The sequence below is a fragment of the Mustela nigripes genome, chromosome 12 (assembly GCF_022355385.1).
Source record: "Mustela nigripes isolate SB6536 chromosome 12, MUSNIG.SB6536, whole genome shotgun sequence".
Lineage (NCBI taxonomy): Eukaryota > Metazoa > Chordata > Mammalia > Carnivora > Mustelidae > Mustela > Mustela nigripes.
In genome coordinates, this window is record NC_081568.1 from 29,996,776 (window position 1) to 30,014,281 (window position 17,506).

Consider the following 17,506-nt stretch of genomic DNA (forward strand, 5'->3'; position numbering starts at 1 on the left):
GTGACAAAATCAGAGGCAAAATGTTAAAGGTTTTGGGCTGGTATTCAATCCGCATGAGCTTTGCTCTCTCACTTGACATCATGAATTAAATGTTAATGATTTCAATCTCTTCTTTTCTGAAAAGATAGCTTTCCTGCATTAAATGAGCAAATACAATATTTCTACCCTGTCATTTCCACCTGAAGATTGTAGCAGATATTTGCAGGTCATCCTGGGTAAACAGTAGCACATTCTGAGAGCAGGCACATGTCATTTCCCCTATAAATGCCACCGGAAAGCTTAGCAAAGAACAGGAATGTTTTAGCTAAAGATCACATCTTTTCTGTCAACTTTTAGGTACCCCTGGTGGCTTTCCTCTGTGATGTGATTTTGTTCTAATTTGGATTTGTAAATGTGCTTCCGTCCGCTCACTGAGATTTTCTCTTTGATGACCAAGTTAGTTTATACAAGAAGTCCATCTTTGGAGAAAGGATATCAAGAAAGAGAAATGAGCCCTGCTTCCTCCAGTGAGCATGCCCCATGACCGCTGCTTCTCCAAACAGATGAATTCTTATGGGACATGGGCCCCACAGACTCCTTGTTTGCGTGGTGAGCTTGAGGAAACATCTTTGATGGGGCTTAAGGACTCCATTTGGCTTTTAATTCCTGCCAGTGAGAGATGAGGCAAGCACATATTCGAGAAATCCATGGGTCATCCAGGCATCTCCTTTCAGCAAAATAAGGCTCTATTCCTTGCCTGATAAGTTGTTCATGAAGGATAAACATCACTCTTTTTGCTTTCTGCTGTCCCCTAAATTATCTGTGAACAGAGGCATTTAACAATGGAAAAACTGAGAACTGCTCAGGAAGCAAGCTAAAGGATAGAGAATAGCCTGCCCAACCACGATTGCCCCAAGTTTTCTTTTTCTTTTCTTTTTTTTAATTAACATATAATGTATTATTTGTTTCAGGGGAACAGGTCTGTGATTCATCAGTCTTAAAATTCACAGGGCTCCTCATAGCACATACCATCCCCAAAGTCCATCACCCCGCTACCCCAGCCCTCCCACTCCCCTCTCCTCTAGCAACCCTCATTTTGTTCCCGGAGTCTCTTATGGTTTGTTTTTCTCTCTGGTTTTGTCATTTCATTTTCCCTTCTTTCCGCTATAATCCTCTGTCTTGTTTCTCAAATTCCTCATATCAGTGAGATCATATGATAATTGTCTTTCTCGGATTGACTTATTTCACTTAACATAATGCCCTCTAATTCCATCCACATTGTTGCAAGTGGCAAGATTTCATTTTTTGATGGCCTTGTAATAGTCCATCATATATATCATATCATATGTTATATGATATATATCATGTCATATGATTGACATACGATATAATCATATATCTATTTATGATATATATCATATACATTCCATCATATATATGTATATATAATATGTGCATGTGTGTGTGTATATGTGTGTATATCTTACATCTTCTTTATCCATTCATCTGTCAATGGACATCTCAGCTCTTTTCACAGTTTGGCTATTGTGGACATTGCTGCTATAAACACTGGGGTGCACATGCCCTTTTAAATCACTACATTTGTATCTTTGGGGTAAATACCCAGTAGTGCAATTGCTGGATCATAGGGTAGCTCTGTTTTTAACTTTTTGAGGAACCTCCATGCTGTTTTCCAGAGTGGCTGCACCAGCCCCAAGTTTTCATCCAGTATCAAGGATCAAGGATAAATGGTGTTGGCCTCACCATTTATCAGCTGTGTGAACTGGGGCAGGTTACTTATTCATTTAATGCCTCAGTTTCTTCTGTAAAAAGAAGAGAGAGGTGTTTAATATTAGTATCTCCTGCATAGATACATGAACAAGATTGGTTCTTTACAAGCACTTGACAAATGTAGCTGTTCTTAGCTGTGGTCACAAAACACCCGCTCAATTAGACCCTTGAGACCATCCCACAGCCATGTACCATCATTCCCAAGTTCCTTTCTTTTCTTTTCTTTTTTGAATTTATTTATTTATTTATTTGATGGGGGGGGGGAGAGTGAGCTCAAGCAGAGGGAGAGGGAAAAACAGGCTTCTTCCTAAACAAAGAGCCCGATGTGGGGCTCGATACCAGGACCCTGGGACCATGACCTGAGCCAAAGGCAGAAGCTTAACTGACTGAGCCACTCACGCAGCCCCCAAGTTTCATTCTGGAGTTCTTATTACCTGAGGTGCTCTTCTCCCTGCTGGGATACTGCCCTATAGAGCAGCGCTATCCAGTAGAAATTTAATACAGACCTTATGTGAAATCGGAAGTTTTCTAATAGTGGCATTAAAGAGACAATAAGAAAAAAGTGAAATTAATTTTAATAACATATGTTTTAACCCTCTGAATCTGAAATATTATCCTCACAATGTGTGATCAGTAAGATATTTTACATTCTTTTTCTTCCTTTGAAATCCAAGGTATGCATTACACTCGTGGCCCATCTCACTCGTTCAGATGAACTGTATTTCACGGGCTTACTCACCCTGGGGCTAGGGGCACCGTACTGGTGCACACAGGTATAGAGGAATAAGCAGGTGACCTGGGGTGGTCTACTCGCTCGGTGATGTGGGTAAGTTCCCTAAATAATGGCCAAAATACGCCAAGTGTTTGCCACATGATGCCAGGCACTCTGCTGAGGATATAGGTTTATTTAGTCTTCTTGACAGTCTTCTTGGATAAGTACTTTCATTACTTAGAGAAGTTCAGTAGCAGCTGGTAAGTAGGAGAGGCAGGATTTGAGTGGCTTTCTTTGACCACAGGGTTTGTACCCCTTACCCTCTGCTGATTGCCCGCCAGGGGGGAGCCCTAGGCGAGGGTCTGCATTCTCCGTTGGGTTTTTAGAAGAACGTATGAAAATTCAGTGAGTTGGCACAGTTGTCCAATTTCATTAAGTGCAAGAATGGCCGTGACCCATCTTCTTGGGTTTTCCCGTGGAAGCTCATGCAATTAGTCACCCTATAAAACTTGCATTTGTTTACTTTGTGCACAGATTGTGAATAGATGGAATCTGTGCCCTCCTGACCCCTGGGAATGGGGACGGTTAGGGGAAGGCTTGTTTATGAAACATCTGGAAGGCAAAAGTCCTTGAGAATGAACTCCCGTGTGCGGATCTTTTCACCATAGTCAAGCCCATGCTGAGGAAAAACAGATGATCTTGAAACCGTGCTTTAAACTGACCCTACAAATGATGTACTTGCTTTTATTGGCAGGGACCTAATAATTAGGACCTATGATTTAAAATCAAGATGACTTTTAGATAGGAGAGTTAACTTGCTGCTAAAGTCCAAATGTGGTCAGTTTACATGGCTTCCCTTTTGCTCCTCCTGAATTACTGCTTCTTGTTTTGTTTTTATAATCAATAAAGGCCAGATTTGGATACGAGTTGGACCTTAATCCAAGAGCAGATCCAGATGGACTCCATGGTTATCAAGGGCCTGGATCCGGATACCAGCTATCAGTTCGCAGTGAGGGCTGTGAACGCCCACGGCCGCGGCCCCCGCAGCCAGCCCAGCGACACCATCAGGACCTTCTGTGAGTACCTTGCCTCTTTGGGAGGATAGATGTAGCTGCTTTGCTGAGGTGGCCTGGTGAGGACCCGCCTGCCTGGGGTCTCTTAGGCCCTTGCAGAGGGACAGCCCGCCCTGAGGTTATCTTCAACTTTTCCTGCTGTGCTTTTCCCAGCACTTTGGAAGTTCAAGGCTCTCCACAGGGACACAGGCTGTTTCTATGTACAGGAGGTCAGCAGAAGGTTTATTTCTGCCTCGTCCTTGGGGAGTCCAAGGTCAGCGTTCTTTCACAATTACAGAGCAAACCACATACCAAGATGATGTGTGGCCTCCCCCTACCGCCTGGCCTTTGCATCTTTTGAGAAAATGGGTTCATCTGGAGAAAAAAAAAAAAATAATGCTCTCAGACTCCTCGGGGCTAGCATTCATCTCCATAACCAAGGACACTTAAGTTAAATCAGTCCCGTGGAATGATAGGGAGAATTGAAGTCACTGGTGCGCTGGCTTGTAGCTGGGGGTCGTCCTGTGGCAAAGGTTCCTGTTTGTCATAATGCCTCCCTGGGGAGGGCTCGAGGAAGCTTGGGCCACTGGCTGTCATATCACCCAGGGATTTTGTAAAAATTCAGATTCTGATTATGATCTGGGGTTGAAGAAGTTCCTGCAGGATTCAGGTAAGAACCACATGTTGACTGCTTAGACCACCTGGTCAACCCTGGCTTAGAATATTTGTGTTTTGGAAATGGGGGCACAGTGACAGAAACTTAGAGCACTGTGGTGGGGAGGTCTGAGAACTGGAATGTTGGCATTGTTTTGTTTGAAAACTCTGTAATCTTTTAGTCTTAACAATAAATTCCGTCCAGTTCCTGTGTCTAAAGATCCCTGCTGCTACTTCAGGTCCCCTTACCTAGAGAGGAACTCTCAGAAAAGAAGCCGACCTTCATTTGGTTTGCTTTCCCTTTCCCTATGTTCATCTGTTTTGTTTCTTAAATTCCACATATGAGTGAAATCATGCTGTTTGTCTTTTTCTGCCTGACTTATTTCACTTAGCATAATTCTCTCTAGTTGTTGCAAATGGCAATATTCATTCTTTTCTATGGCTGTGTAGTATTCTATTCTAGTATATACTATATGTGCCACATCTTCTTTATCCACTCATCTGTCTATGGACATCTGGGCTCTTTCCATATTTTGGCTATTGTGGACATTGCTGCAAAAACATTGGGGTACAGGTGCCCCTTCACATCAGTATGTTTGTATCTTCTGAATAATATCTAGTAGTGCAATTGCTGGGTCTAAATATAGGGGAGCTCTATTTTTTAAATTTTTGAGGAGCCTCCATACTGTTTTCCAGAGTGACTGTACCAGTTTACAATTCTACTAACAATGTAAGAGGGTTCCTTTCTCTGCCTCCTGGCCAACATCTATTGTTTCATGACGTGAAATCAGAGAGGGAGATGAACCATAAGAGACTCTTAATCATAAGAAATAAACTGAGGGTTGCTGGAGGGGAGGGGGTGGGGTAAAGGGGTTACTGGGTGATGGACATTAAGGAGGGCACGTGATGGAGGGGGCACTGGGCATTATATGCAACTGATGAATCACTAAATTCTACCCCTGAAAATAATAATATGCTGTATGTTAATTAAATTGATTTTAAATCAAACAAAAAGAAAAGAAGCCTACCTAACCCTGCCAGTTGCTTTCTACTGGCTAGCACAGAGCCCTGTTTATACTGGTTAGTCAGTCTCAGTAAGCTCCTCACCATCCTTACACGGCATCCGCATGGCTCATGGCCAAGGCCATGGCTGTTTCCAGGGATTCAGATTCACCATGTTCCCCAAGTCCTAGCAATTTTGGCTTTTCTGAAAATAAAACAACAAAAACAAAAACAAAAAACCTGTACTCTAACCTTGAATTTCAGGGCTTCTTCCTTCAAGTTGAATTGTTGGGGGTCATGGGGCTTGGCGAGGCCACCCCACACACGTAGGTACACACACGCGTGCGCACACACACACTCATACACTCATACACTCATATATACACAGTAACTGTCATTACCCAGCAATTGTTTCATGCTCCTTCTTCTTTAGGATTTAGAAGCTAAAACTTCCCCAGTTATATGACAAGGGATAGAGGGCCTTCGTTCCAGAAAAAATGTTAACAATTCTATTTCAAATCCAGGACGGGTCTCCTTTCACTCTTGCTGAATGAGATCCTTGCTATCATCTTTGGTTCAGCTTTGGAGTGTGTGGCCAAAATGGGGGCAGCTGTGGCTGGAGCGGGCCCCGGGATCTGCCTATGTTTCAACACGTGCAGTCTGTCTTTCTGCGTCAAGGGCGAGCAGGTGCTCTGTGTTCTCTGTGCGGTGTACTTCCCACCCACCGCTTCCCCAGTGTCCAGTTCCTCGCTCCTGTCTTGTGAGCTGCCCCATGCTCTTTTCCTCTGTGCTTTCCTATATGTCCTTCTCCACATAGACAAGGAGACAGAAGGACAAGATGTGACCACTTGTGCTGGTCCTGGGTGTGGGTGTGGAGGCTGCATGCAGTCCCAGAAGAGGACAGAGGTTGGGGTGCCTCTTAAGCTTTTTTTTTTTTTTTTTTTTTAAAGACGGGGCACCTGGGTGGCTGAGTGGGTTAAGCCTCTGCCTTCAGCTCAAGTCGTGATCTCAGGGTCCTGGGATTGAGCCTCGCATTGGGCTCCCTGCTCAGCAGGAGCCTGCCTCCCCCCCTCTCTCTGCCTGCCTTTCTGCCTACTTTCTCTCTCTCAAATAAATAAATAAATAAAATCTTAAAAAAAAAAAAAAAAAAGGAAACACTGGTCTGGGCTTACAGTTTCTGATGCTTATTTCCCCCGGGTGGGTGGCAGCTTTGTGAATGAAGAGGGAAGGCTTGTGAAATTGCTTCACAGATACATAACGTTACATTCTGATTGGTCTCCTGTGTGAACTAAGACTGTATCATCGCAAAGTAATTATGGGTCGGGGTGGGGGCTGATTCAGTGAGAACTCTCAACTATGAAATATTCTGAAATAAAGAAAATTTAACTGTGTTTTACATATATACAGCTACTCAAATCAGGAAAACAGAATTGATTAGAGGGTTGGTTTCAGGAAGGCATGAAATACCATAAGTCGTATTTCAGTTGGGAGTTTTTTCCTCATGATTGCTTCAAATATTTTAGAAAACCCTGTATTCTGCCACATTCCCACTTCTTATTTTGCTATTAGCTTAGATTATTAGTTTCCCAAACCCATATATAAAATAACCTAATTACCAATGAGCACTTGTCTGAATGAAAATAAATTCTCAATTTCAGAGCTACCATTGCAAAAACCTCCCATGAGCCAGGCACTGCGCTGAGCACATTACTTAGGAAATCCCATGCTAATTCTTTTGGTTTTTTAAATTTATTTACTTATTTGACAGAGCGAAAGAAAACGTGCAGAGAGGATGGGGAGGTGCAGGGGGGAGAGGCTTGAGTGACGAGCCTGATGCGGGGCTTGATCACACAACTCCAAGACTGTGACCTGAGCCAAACCAAGAGTCAGCATTTCACCGACTGAGCCACTCAGCTGCCCCTCGATGTTGATTCTCACAGAATCGCTGCGCTGGAGTTTTAATTAACATATAATGTACTCTTTGTTTCAGGGGCACAGGTCTGTGATTCAGCGGTCTTACACAGGTCACAGCGCTCACCATAGCAAAGTACCCCTTATACATTTTTAAAAAATCAAGTCTTTGAAAGATTCCATATTTTGCCAAGAATAGTCATTGAAAGGCAGGATTTGAACTCCAGCTTAGCTGACTGCAAAGCCACTTCCCTGAGCCAGATTCAAATCAAAGGAGGTTCTTACTTTTCTACTGCAAAGTAGCATGAGCACAGCAGGGTCAGCAATTAAAAAAGTACAAGAAATAGTTCTTGGCGCATCTATGGACTAAGGACGTTTGCCAGTACAGAACAAAGCTATAGAATTTTTTTTTTTTAACTTGTGAGGTGTACGGTACATACAAAAATGGGAATAAAACATACAGGCAGGCCTGAAATCCACTGGGAATCGTCAGCATTGACAGCCGGCAGCCCTTCTCTTCGGTTAGAACCCAAGCCAGTGGTGAAATATTTTGAAGGCCACCTTGAAGGGATTTGTGAGACCCGTATATGTGCCTGTTGGAGAGTCCCCAGTCCTCATCGCCCCTCCTCCTCCTCCTTACCTCAGGGTCCTTCTCACAGGGGTGTTTTCTTGGTGTATGTAGAACCTTCTCTGCTTCCTCAGTGGTGAACTTCAGAACAGAATGTTCGCGCTGACCACCAAGGTGGAGAGTGCCCACCAGGAACCCTTGAGACCCCACTCTGGATGCCACCATGGGCTGGGCCCCTCTGTGGCTTCCATTAGGCCTGCACCCACCTTCTTTCTTATGGAGACATACCATCTCAGCTCTACTGACAGGGCTTTGACTTCCCCTGACCTGTTAATGTCAGACCCTGTTAGCCCCATCACTGCTCAGAGGGGCCCTTGGTGGCTCTCAGTTGCTAGTGTGTGTGGTCAGCGAAAGCCGGGGCCCAGTGTTCTCCTTCCCTGGTGCTCACCCGGAGTGAGGAAGAGCAAAGGTGTGATGACTTCTCTGACGTGGTGCCCCGTGGGCCCAACTTCCCCATCTTATCTCAGCTCTACCAAGTTACAAGTAGAATGGGGAGAAAATACCAAGATGTTTCAGGATCCAGGGACTCTAACGAGAAATAGAATCATTTTTGGTGACCTCGAGTAATAGTGATGCTCCCCTGTATTTACGTCCATCCTCTCCTTGGTGACCTTCCACACATATCAGGGCCTCTTCTGTTCCCCTGAGGAAAGGCAAACACAAGGTCACAGCCTGCCACTCCTTACCCCATCCTGCTCATTTTTTTTTTTTTTATTCAAGAAAGAAATACCAACAGCATTATCATTTGCCTTATTGCTTGGTGGTGTGCTTTTCCCCTGAGATTTATCTCAGAAAATACCAGGTCAGAGCAGGGGGCTCTATGGAGCCTCAAGGACACAGGCACACACGTGTGACTTTGTAACTTTGTAGGACACGTGTTGGCCCCATCTGGTGGCCGCTTATTGGCTGGGATCCAGGCTTAGCTGGGTTGAGAAGGATAGAAAGAGTAAAAGAGGGCACAAACTGGGGATAATGGAAATGGTAGAAGTCAAAAGCCTAATTTTTTCTTTTGTTTTCCCAAAGACAGATGAAAGGGAATGAAAGGGAACTCACATGGTTGGCCAACTGGAGGGTTACATAACCTTTGCTGGAATTGGAATTTGGTCCGACCACCCTCGGCCACTTAATTTCTCCTGTTCTGTCTTTGTTATTTAGTCAGAGAAAGAACCAGTAAGTTCTTCACTGCCGTGCACTTAGTATTATCGGGGCTGTCCCAGGGGAAGGTTCTGTTTTGTTCCTCAGAAACGCCATTTTGTTCTTTCCTGCCTCGAGGCTTTTGTACCTACTGTTTCCTCTGCCTGGAACTCTCTCTCCCAGACCTTTCCCTGACTGCTGCTCGCACCCCTCTAGCTCAGCTGTCCCTTCCTCAGACAGGCTTCCCTGCACCCTTCTTCACCTCAGCCCCATTCCTGCTGTAATTTCCCCCAGAACCCTTTCACTGCCGGAAGCCACTATGGCCTCTGCATCTCTCCTCTAGGATAAGCTTCGTAGTGGACTTGGAATGCCTTGCTCAAGGTTGTGTCCCCAACACCCTGTACCAAGTAGGTGCTCCATAAATATTTATCGAGTATGTGAATAACTAAATGTGACTTCAGACAAGAGCCCAGGACTACTTAGGAGGCTGGAAACTTTCTACCGCCACTGTCTGGGGAATTCAAGAGCAGATGGAGGAGAAAGGGAGTCTAGAAACCTACCAGGTTTCCCCATTGGCAAGGTTCATAGGAAAAGTCAAACTCCAGAATTGCAATGTGTCACAGAAAAGAAAAAGTAGAGTAGAGGGAGGGAGGGAAGAGGGGAAGGGAAGAAAGAGAGAAAAATCTGGGGGGTTACGTTCAAGACACTAAAGGATGGAAAAGAAGCCTTTGAGAGAGAGTCCAGTGATCAAAAGTGCACAAGTTCCTAATAGGGGGTGAGGAAGGGAGAGACATTTTCTGACCAAACCCATGTTTACTCCTGTGTTCTTTCTTGATCATTAGAATAAGGTTTAACATTTCTATGCTAAATTTGAGTGCATTTTTCCTTTGGTTTTAGGTAATCTAATTATGGTCTTAGACCTTCAGAGATTGCTAGGAAGGTGTGAGATGTCCAGTATGGGTTTGGTTTTCGCCACACGTTCCCCCCAACCCTCCACCCTCCATTTACTACAGTAGTTGGAGAAACACTCTCTTCCGCTGAACTGAAACAACCCACCTGGCCCCAATCAATCAAATTTCTAGAGTAGACCTGGTTTTATGACGTTCCCTCTCCGCCCCCCCCCCGCCTCCCCCTTTTCTGGTCTCTACCTTCCTGCCCACTAGGACATTGCTGCTGGTGTTGGCTGTGTATCTGTTTATACCCTCACCATATAAATGTCTGCGAGTGAATCTGATTGTGCCCGGTGTTGCTCTGAGATTTGAACCCTTGTCTTTCATTGCCTGTCTCCCCAGAGACCTGCTTAGCATACTGGGGTTCCTCAGAACATGTTGTCCCATACCTAGCCACAAAACAGAGTTCCTTTATCCCCAGTCACTAGTAAGGGCTCCTATTTGGTAGCAATGCCTTGAATTAGCTCCAACAGTGAATAGAGGGGAAGCGAGTAGAGACAGAAGGTAGTGGCGGGCACCAGGGATGGGTAGGAAGCAGACAGGAGGGGTCTGGAAGCAGCTTCTCCCCAAATCCCTGTGACTTCTATGTACAGCCTACTGCCTCTTTTGGTCAGTGCCTATGAAAAATCCTCACCAACCCTTGAAAGTTCCTCACTGCCCCCAAATACTGTACCTTTAGATGGAGCAGAATCTCCATCTAAACATCTAACAGAATCTGTTAGGCATGTCTGGATCTGAGTGCCAGAACTGTTCTCTTATCACCTTGCTGTAAGAACTCAGGAATGTCACTGAAACTCTCTGGGCCTCAGTGTCCTCATCTCTAAAATGGGTACAATAATGTCGGGGTTGGATAATATTTCCTATGTCTAAAGACCATTTTGAGGGAACACGTGTGAAACAGAGATTATGACATCTACCCACATTTCAAGATGAAGGAGATGTTGGTAAGTGTTTCTTTCATGCATAATTACTGAACATGTAACTGACCATGGGATCGCCCACTGGACTCTCACTTTTTCTTTATGACTCCATACCCTGAGTTCTGCTTCTGGGACTTGAGGGCATTAGAATGTCAGAACTCAGAAACAAAGGTTCAGGGACAAAAACTGTCCTGACCGAGTGGAAGAATAGAAGAGACTACAAGAGTTAGGTCAAATAGAATCATTAAGATGGATTTGGTTGGTTGGTTGGTTGGTTGGTTGGTTGGTTGGTTGGTTTTAAAAGATTGCAGATTTAAAAGACATCAGATAATGAAAACTGCAAGGCACAATGAACTTTACTAACAAAATTTCATCTCTCTCACCACTCAAGCACATCCTGAATTCAGGCAAGAAGACAGAGAGAAAAAGACCTCATAGTTATAATACTGTACCTTTCCCTCTTATTTGCTTGTTTTTATCCTCCCCAAAGTTAGCCATTTACTTAGACAGGGGTCAGCAGATTTTTCTGTAAAGGGCAAGGTAGTAAATATTTTGGGATTTCTGAGTTCACTTTTGCTGTTGTAGTGTGAAAACAACCATAGACAATAAAAAACGTGTGTGGTTGTGTTCCAATAAAACTTTATCAGTGGGCATGGGAAATTGAATTTCATGTCAGTTTCCTGTGTGACAAAATATTTTTTCAACCCTTTTTTCAGCCATTTAAGAAAGGAAAAACCACATAACTTGTGTACTATTAAAAGGATTAAAGAAGATGATTTAGGTGATATAAGCAAACTGTATTTAACACTTCGCGAATTGAGCAGTCTCTCTTCTCCAGGCTCCAGAAAGCTGCAGAATGGGGTGGGAGGCAAGAAGCTTCTGAAGGATAAAGAATGAACAGCAGGAAAAGAAAAATAGAAAATCAATCAGGAAGGAGATAAGCATAGAACTCAGAGCTGGCTTGGTTGTTCAAGCTTGTCCTCCTGGACATCCCACGTTTCTAGTCAAGAAGGGGCATTTACAAGGGACTCAGAAGATACCTAGGTCACTGTTTGCTGATGTGCTAACCCTGGCAGAAATGACCCCATCTTGGGCCTAGAAATTTCTTTCATCAGTATAAAAACAGATTTGGCTGGAGGGCCATAGTTTGTTGACTTCTGTGGTATGTATTACTGGGATCACTTCCCCCCCACCAGATTTTAGGAGACTGTCCAGGAAATTTGGGGACTCTAGTAGGTAGCAATTTTGTCAAACTTGGAAAGAATCCATTAGTGCATACTAATGAAATTGTCTCCTTGATGGAAATTGAATTTCCCCATGAAATTTCATTTTAATTTTCATATAAAAATTCTGAAACAGATAAGAGCCCCCGAGAGCCCGCCACCTAGGTGCATTTGGGCAGGTCGGTGCTGCTGTCCAGGGAGAACAAGAAAGCTGAGGAAGTTTGTTCGGTTGGGTGCTACTCCCGGAGCTTGGGTTCGGCCTATAAATTGGTGAGCTTCTTGGATGCATAAATCTTTAGAATGTAAGAGGGAGAGAGGGACCGGGAGGAAAAACAAATCATTTGTTTCCCTCATACCCTAGATAAATCTGCATTTTAAGTGGGCAGTTTGTGCATAAACATAATTCGGAACTAGATTTTCCCTTCAGGTGCCCTCAGTGGTAATCGCTCCATTGATTTGCTAATGTCTCGATGCATGTTAATCTGAGGGGTGCTCATGGACACAGCTTTATTGGTTCTAAAGGGAATGATTCACTTTGCTGTTTAAATACCTGCTACCTTGTCATCGTTCTTCTGAGGCCTCTGTTCCATATGTTTGCAGTTCCATACGTTTGCTTAGAATCACTACGTGGATGTTTTACCCTCTCTGGCTCACTAAGGAGGAGAGACTAAAACAAATGAGAAGAAAATAGAATTTTCCAAAGAAGAGTTGCTTGTAACGTTCTCGTTTAGGTCAGCTGCTACTCTGGCCACACTATGAGCAGTGGGCTACTCTATATTGAGCTCTGTCTCGATGGATTTTGAAGCATTCAAATATGGAAGTAATACGCAAATATTCTTCATTATTTTTCCTTTTGTTTCCTTCTGTGTCCTTATGACCCATTTTGTTCTTTCTATTGTATTCCTTATTTCATGGTTAAACTTTCCCTATTTCCTGTGGAGCACTTCTTGGTTTTACACAATTCTCCACCAGGATTGTCTCTTACCTTCGAAATCCCCGAGTCACTGATGTTCTCCCTTGGGAGAGGAAGTCCATAAAATCAGCTGGATGCAGGGACAGACACAGAGGAGGGACCCAGTGCGTGCTGGCTGGGTCTGATGGATCGCATCTGATGGTACAAGCAGATACCAAACAAATGTGAAAGTAAGAAGCAGCTGTGGAAGGAAAGTTGACTTCTCCAATGATCTCCCATGTAAATAGGCTCCAGCAGGAAACAGAGACACAGTTGTTCCATTCGAAGTGAGTTTAGTGAAGGACCCTTTTGCAAGGAAAGCAAAGGCAAGCAATTGTCAGAACCTGGAGGCAGACCAGGAGAGCCATCAAGCAAGAGCTGTGACCTTCAGCCATGTGTCCCGTGACAACCTCTGGGATGGAGGTTGGAGAACAGAGATGCTGACTTCTCTCCCCCATCCTCGAACTTTCCAGATGGTCACATCACAGCTGGTGGCCTGACAGGTCAGCCTTCCAGGGCCCAGGACAGAGTGGGGAGGAAGAGAGGAAGATGCTGGGGGACAGATGAAAGGAATCTACCAAAAGGATTACATAATAGTATCATCTCTTATAGAAAGAGATTGTGCCCTTACATGGATTTCAATAATATAGATTATGTTTTTGCCTTTTACTCTTATTCAGAGCAGGAACCTTATCTCATTCATCTTTGCCTTTTTAACTTTTGCCTTGAACAGAGGAGATAGTCGGGTTTCATAGCCAAACTTTTGTTGGTTGAAAGTTTATAAGCTCAGAGTGGGGAAGGACTGATTTCTCGTTTTGCAGATGAGGAAATTGAGGTCCAGAATGACTCAACAGTCTTCTCAAGGTCACTTAGCTACAGGTCCTGGATAAGAGTGCAGTTCGGTGATAACCTTATTTTCAGCTTGATTCCTAAAGTTTGTGGGATTCCTTTTTCCTAAAGAATCAGTTCTTCCAAGTTATTTTACAATATACCGATTTGCTCCTTCAAACAAATACTTAGTACCCACTGCCCTAAATACTTAGGCCAGCACTGTTTCAGGTGCTGGGGATTCAGCGGTGAACAAAACAGACAAAGAGTCCCTGACCTTGCAGAACTTATGTTTTAGTTAAGGCAGACAGACAATGAACAGATCAATTAAAAAAATGTAGATAGTATGTCAGATGGGATAAGGGCTATGGTGAAATGCAGAGCAGTCAAGGGGATGGGCAGTCAGAGAAACCTTCCTGAGAAGGTGATATTTGAGTGAGAAAAATGGGGTGAATTTTCTGGATATATGTACCTGGCCAATAAATCAATTGATTTATCAATTGATCTATCTGTCCACCTATCATCTATCTAATCCATCCATCAATCCACCTGGGAGAAGAGTGTTCTAGACAAATTCAGAGCCCCTGATGCAAGAGCATCCTGGGATGTTCAGAGAACAAGGAGGCCTGTGTGAATGGATTAGGGGTGTTTGGGGAGATGCCCGTAAGGAGATGAGGTAATGAGGGGAGATGGGGGAAGTCATGGGTAACGGCCGATTAGGACCTTGGAGGCCATTTGACATTGCTTTTACTGGAAGGGAGTGGGGAGACTGAGGGTTGGGGGCTTGGCCAGAGGAATGAAAAGACCTTAGGTTTCAATGACAGAACTCTTACTGGTACGTGAAAAGGGCCAGAGTAAGAGCCGTGAGACCAACCAGGGAAACCACTGCAATCATAGCTTTTTTTGTTGTATTGAAATAGAAAAAGCAACCCATACCTATTATTAGAAAAAACACTCAAACAACATTAAAAATGTAAAAAAAAAAAAAATCCAAATGAAAAATTCCATCTAATCTCAGCACGCAGGCATAGCAACTATTTACATAGTGATGTGTGATCTTGCAGGATTTTTCTGAATCCAGTGCTGAGGTCATGGTGCATATAATTTTTCTGTGTAACAAAATGCTATGCACATCTTTAAGTACCAGCGAATAAAGATCTACATCATTGATTTTAATAACCATGGTGTATTCCATTGGGAAGCTCTACCATGTGATTTAATTCTTTATTGATGGACACTTAGATTATTTCACTATTATATACAAAGATGGGTCTCCCAATAATGCCTTTACTTAGCTTTCAGCTTGGCCATGTTTCTATTTCCCCTTCTGATATCTCGATATGGCAGAGCAGGTCAGGACTGTTATCCTTTCCTTATATATACTGATAGATGGACTCGTATGTGCAGACAAGGATGGCTTCTGAGCCCTAAGACTCACCTGTTCTAACTATTAGTGAGTATGTTGATAGGTAATGTACATAGTAAAGCACATTGTTCACACACACTTTTAAGACAAAACTATTTTTCAAAAGAAAAAAAAATCATCCTCCTTGAAGTTCAGGTCTCATACTGGAGTTTTTGTTTCCAGCATCTCATTCCCACCCGTGTGGTGAGCTAGAGATCTGGCAGGAAACCCTGATCAGCGCTGCCATCTTACTCAAACCCCAGTGTCTACCATATTTAAAGATATAAATGTATGTCTCTTCTGGCCTAGTGCAATGTTGCTTCCATCTCTAGTCCTGGTCATCCGGTCGTAAAGGGATTCCGAAGGCCAAATGTCGAAAGGCTCACAGACATGAGGGAATGATCAACCATTGCTCCTCAGGAGAAAGGAGACCTACCCACCGGCAGATGGCGGTAGTTCACAAGTCATCCAGCAGATGGCAGGAGTACCCAGACTTAGAGAGCCGGAAGAGCCTTTGGGATCAGTTTATAGTCCCCTGAGGTGGTGGAGACCCAGAAGAGAGAAGTTCCCTGCCCTTGCCTCTCATGATTGACTTCTTCCATAGTTAATGGTCCCAACCAACACCGGAGAGAACAATTCATTTTACATTTGCATTTCTTCAATCGAAAGAAAAGTTTGCAAACACAAACTGAAATCTGCACAGAGAGCTGAGGGCTTTGTAACACCCCGTTTATAACCGATGCTGAGTCCTCATGGTACCAAGAACCAACCGATAGAGTAAATTTCTAAATTAAGTTGAAATAAAGAGCCATCAAATTTAGAAAGAATCAGAACAATGAAAATTACAAGAGTGAGAGGTGAAAGGGCTATGAACAACTTGAAGTCAGGCCTTTTTTGTTTTTGTTTTTTTGTGTGTTTTGCTTCATACATCACCATTGGTAATTATGTTAAGTCTTGAGGATGCTCGAGACAGTAAAGAACTTAGTTTCTGAATCTACAGTGATTCTTTTTTTTTTTTAATTTTATTTATTTATTTGACAGACAGAGATCACAAGTAGGCAGAGAGGCAGGCAGAGAGAGAGGAGGAAGCAGACTCTCCACTGAGCAGAGAGCCCGACGTGGGGCTCGATCCCAGGACCCTGAGATCATGACCTGAGCCGAAGGCAGAGGCTTTCACCCACTGAGCCACCCAGGGGCCCCTACAGTGATTCTTTTACCTGTTTAAGCACTCTTTTGCCAATTCATGTTTAAAATGGGCATGTAATGCCTATAATATTCCAGGCAAATTCTGGGTGCTGGGGTTTAGCAGTCCACAGGATAGATGACCCCTTCCCTCATGGAGCTCATATGTGGGAGAGTCCGTCTCAGAAAGTAAGTAGATGATGAACTAAAATCTTTATTATATTGTAGTACATAAGGAATATGTTCTTTTTTTTTTTAAGATTTTATTTATTTATTTGACAGAGAGAGATCACAAGTAGGCAGAGGGCAGGGAGAGGGAGGGGAGGAAGCAGGCTCCCTGCTGAGCAGAGAGCCCGATGTGGGACTCGATCCCAGGACCCTGAGATCATGACCTGAGCCGAAGGCAGCGGCTTAACCCACTGAGCCACCCAGGTGCCCAGGAGTATGTTCTTAATGATGAGTCTCAAGAGGAAAAAAAGAGAGTAAGAGGGCACGGAGGATGGTGGGAACTGCTGTTTGGGATAGCTACCGAAAGAGGGATTTGAGCGGAGTCCCTCCATGTGGAGGGAGCAGCAAGTGTGCAGATTCTGGGGTGACAGGAGGCTCAGCATACTCTAGGAACAGTAAGGAAGCTTCTGTGGCAGGGACACCGTAAGTGAGAAGAAGGACAGGAAATGGGATCAGAAAGGTAGCCAGAGGCCAGGGGTCCAACATTGTAGGTGTTGATGAAGACTTTGGGTTTTATTCTAAGTTAGATGCAAAGATCTTGAAGTGTTTTGAGCAGCTGAGGGGTATGATTTGACCTACATTTTAAACAAGATCTTTATGGCTATGGTGTAGAAATTGACATAGGGGAGGGGAGCCCGATAGAGAGGCAATTCTGTATGACTTTAAGGAGAATATGCATGGAAAAGAAAATTAGAGAGCCAAACCAAATCAAGGAAGTTTGAAACTAGCAGGTAGTTTCAGGACCTAGCCAAACTGCCACAATTTTCTGATAAGGGACTGAAACAGCACCAGATTAAGTGACTAATTTTAGGTCCCGGTTAGTGGCCATGTGTGTCAGATTCATAGAACTTCTGGCCAGTGCTCTTTCCATCTCCTACCCACCTCTCTGCTGCAAAGACCCCACTTGCACTCATGGTCGGGCCCTGCCACATAAGAACAGGGTCATTCCTTGCCA

General features: G+C 43.9%; 1 protein-coding gene across 1 annotated transcript in view; it reads left to right on the plus strand.

The window, feature by feature from the left end:
* The window catches only part of EGFLAM (EGF like, fibronectin type III and laminin G domains), a 181,090-nt gene that overhangs the window by 94,426 nt on the left and 69,158 nt on the right, over positions 1-17,506 (plus strand). Inside the window, exon 7 of the mRNA XM_059417018.1 lies at positions 3,392-3,558. Within this exon, the coding sequence (XP_059273001.1) occupies positions 3,392-3,558 (167 nt within the window). The remainder of the gene's footprint in view (positions 1-3,391; positions 3,559-17,506) is intronic.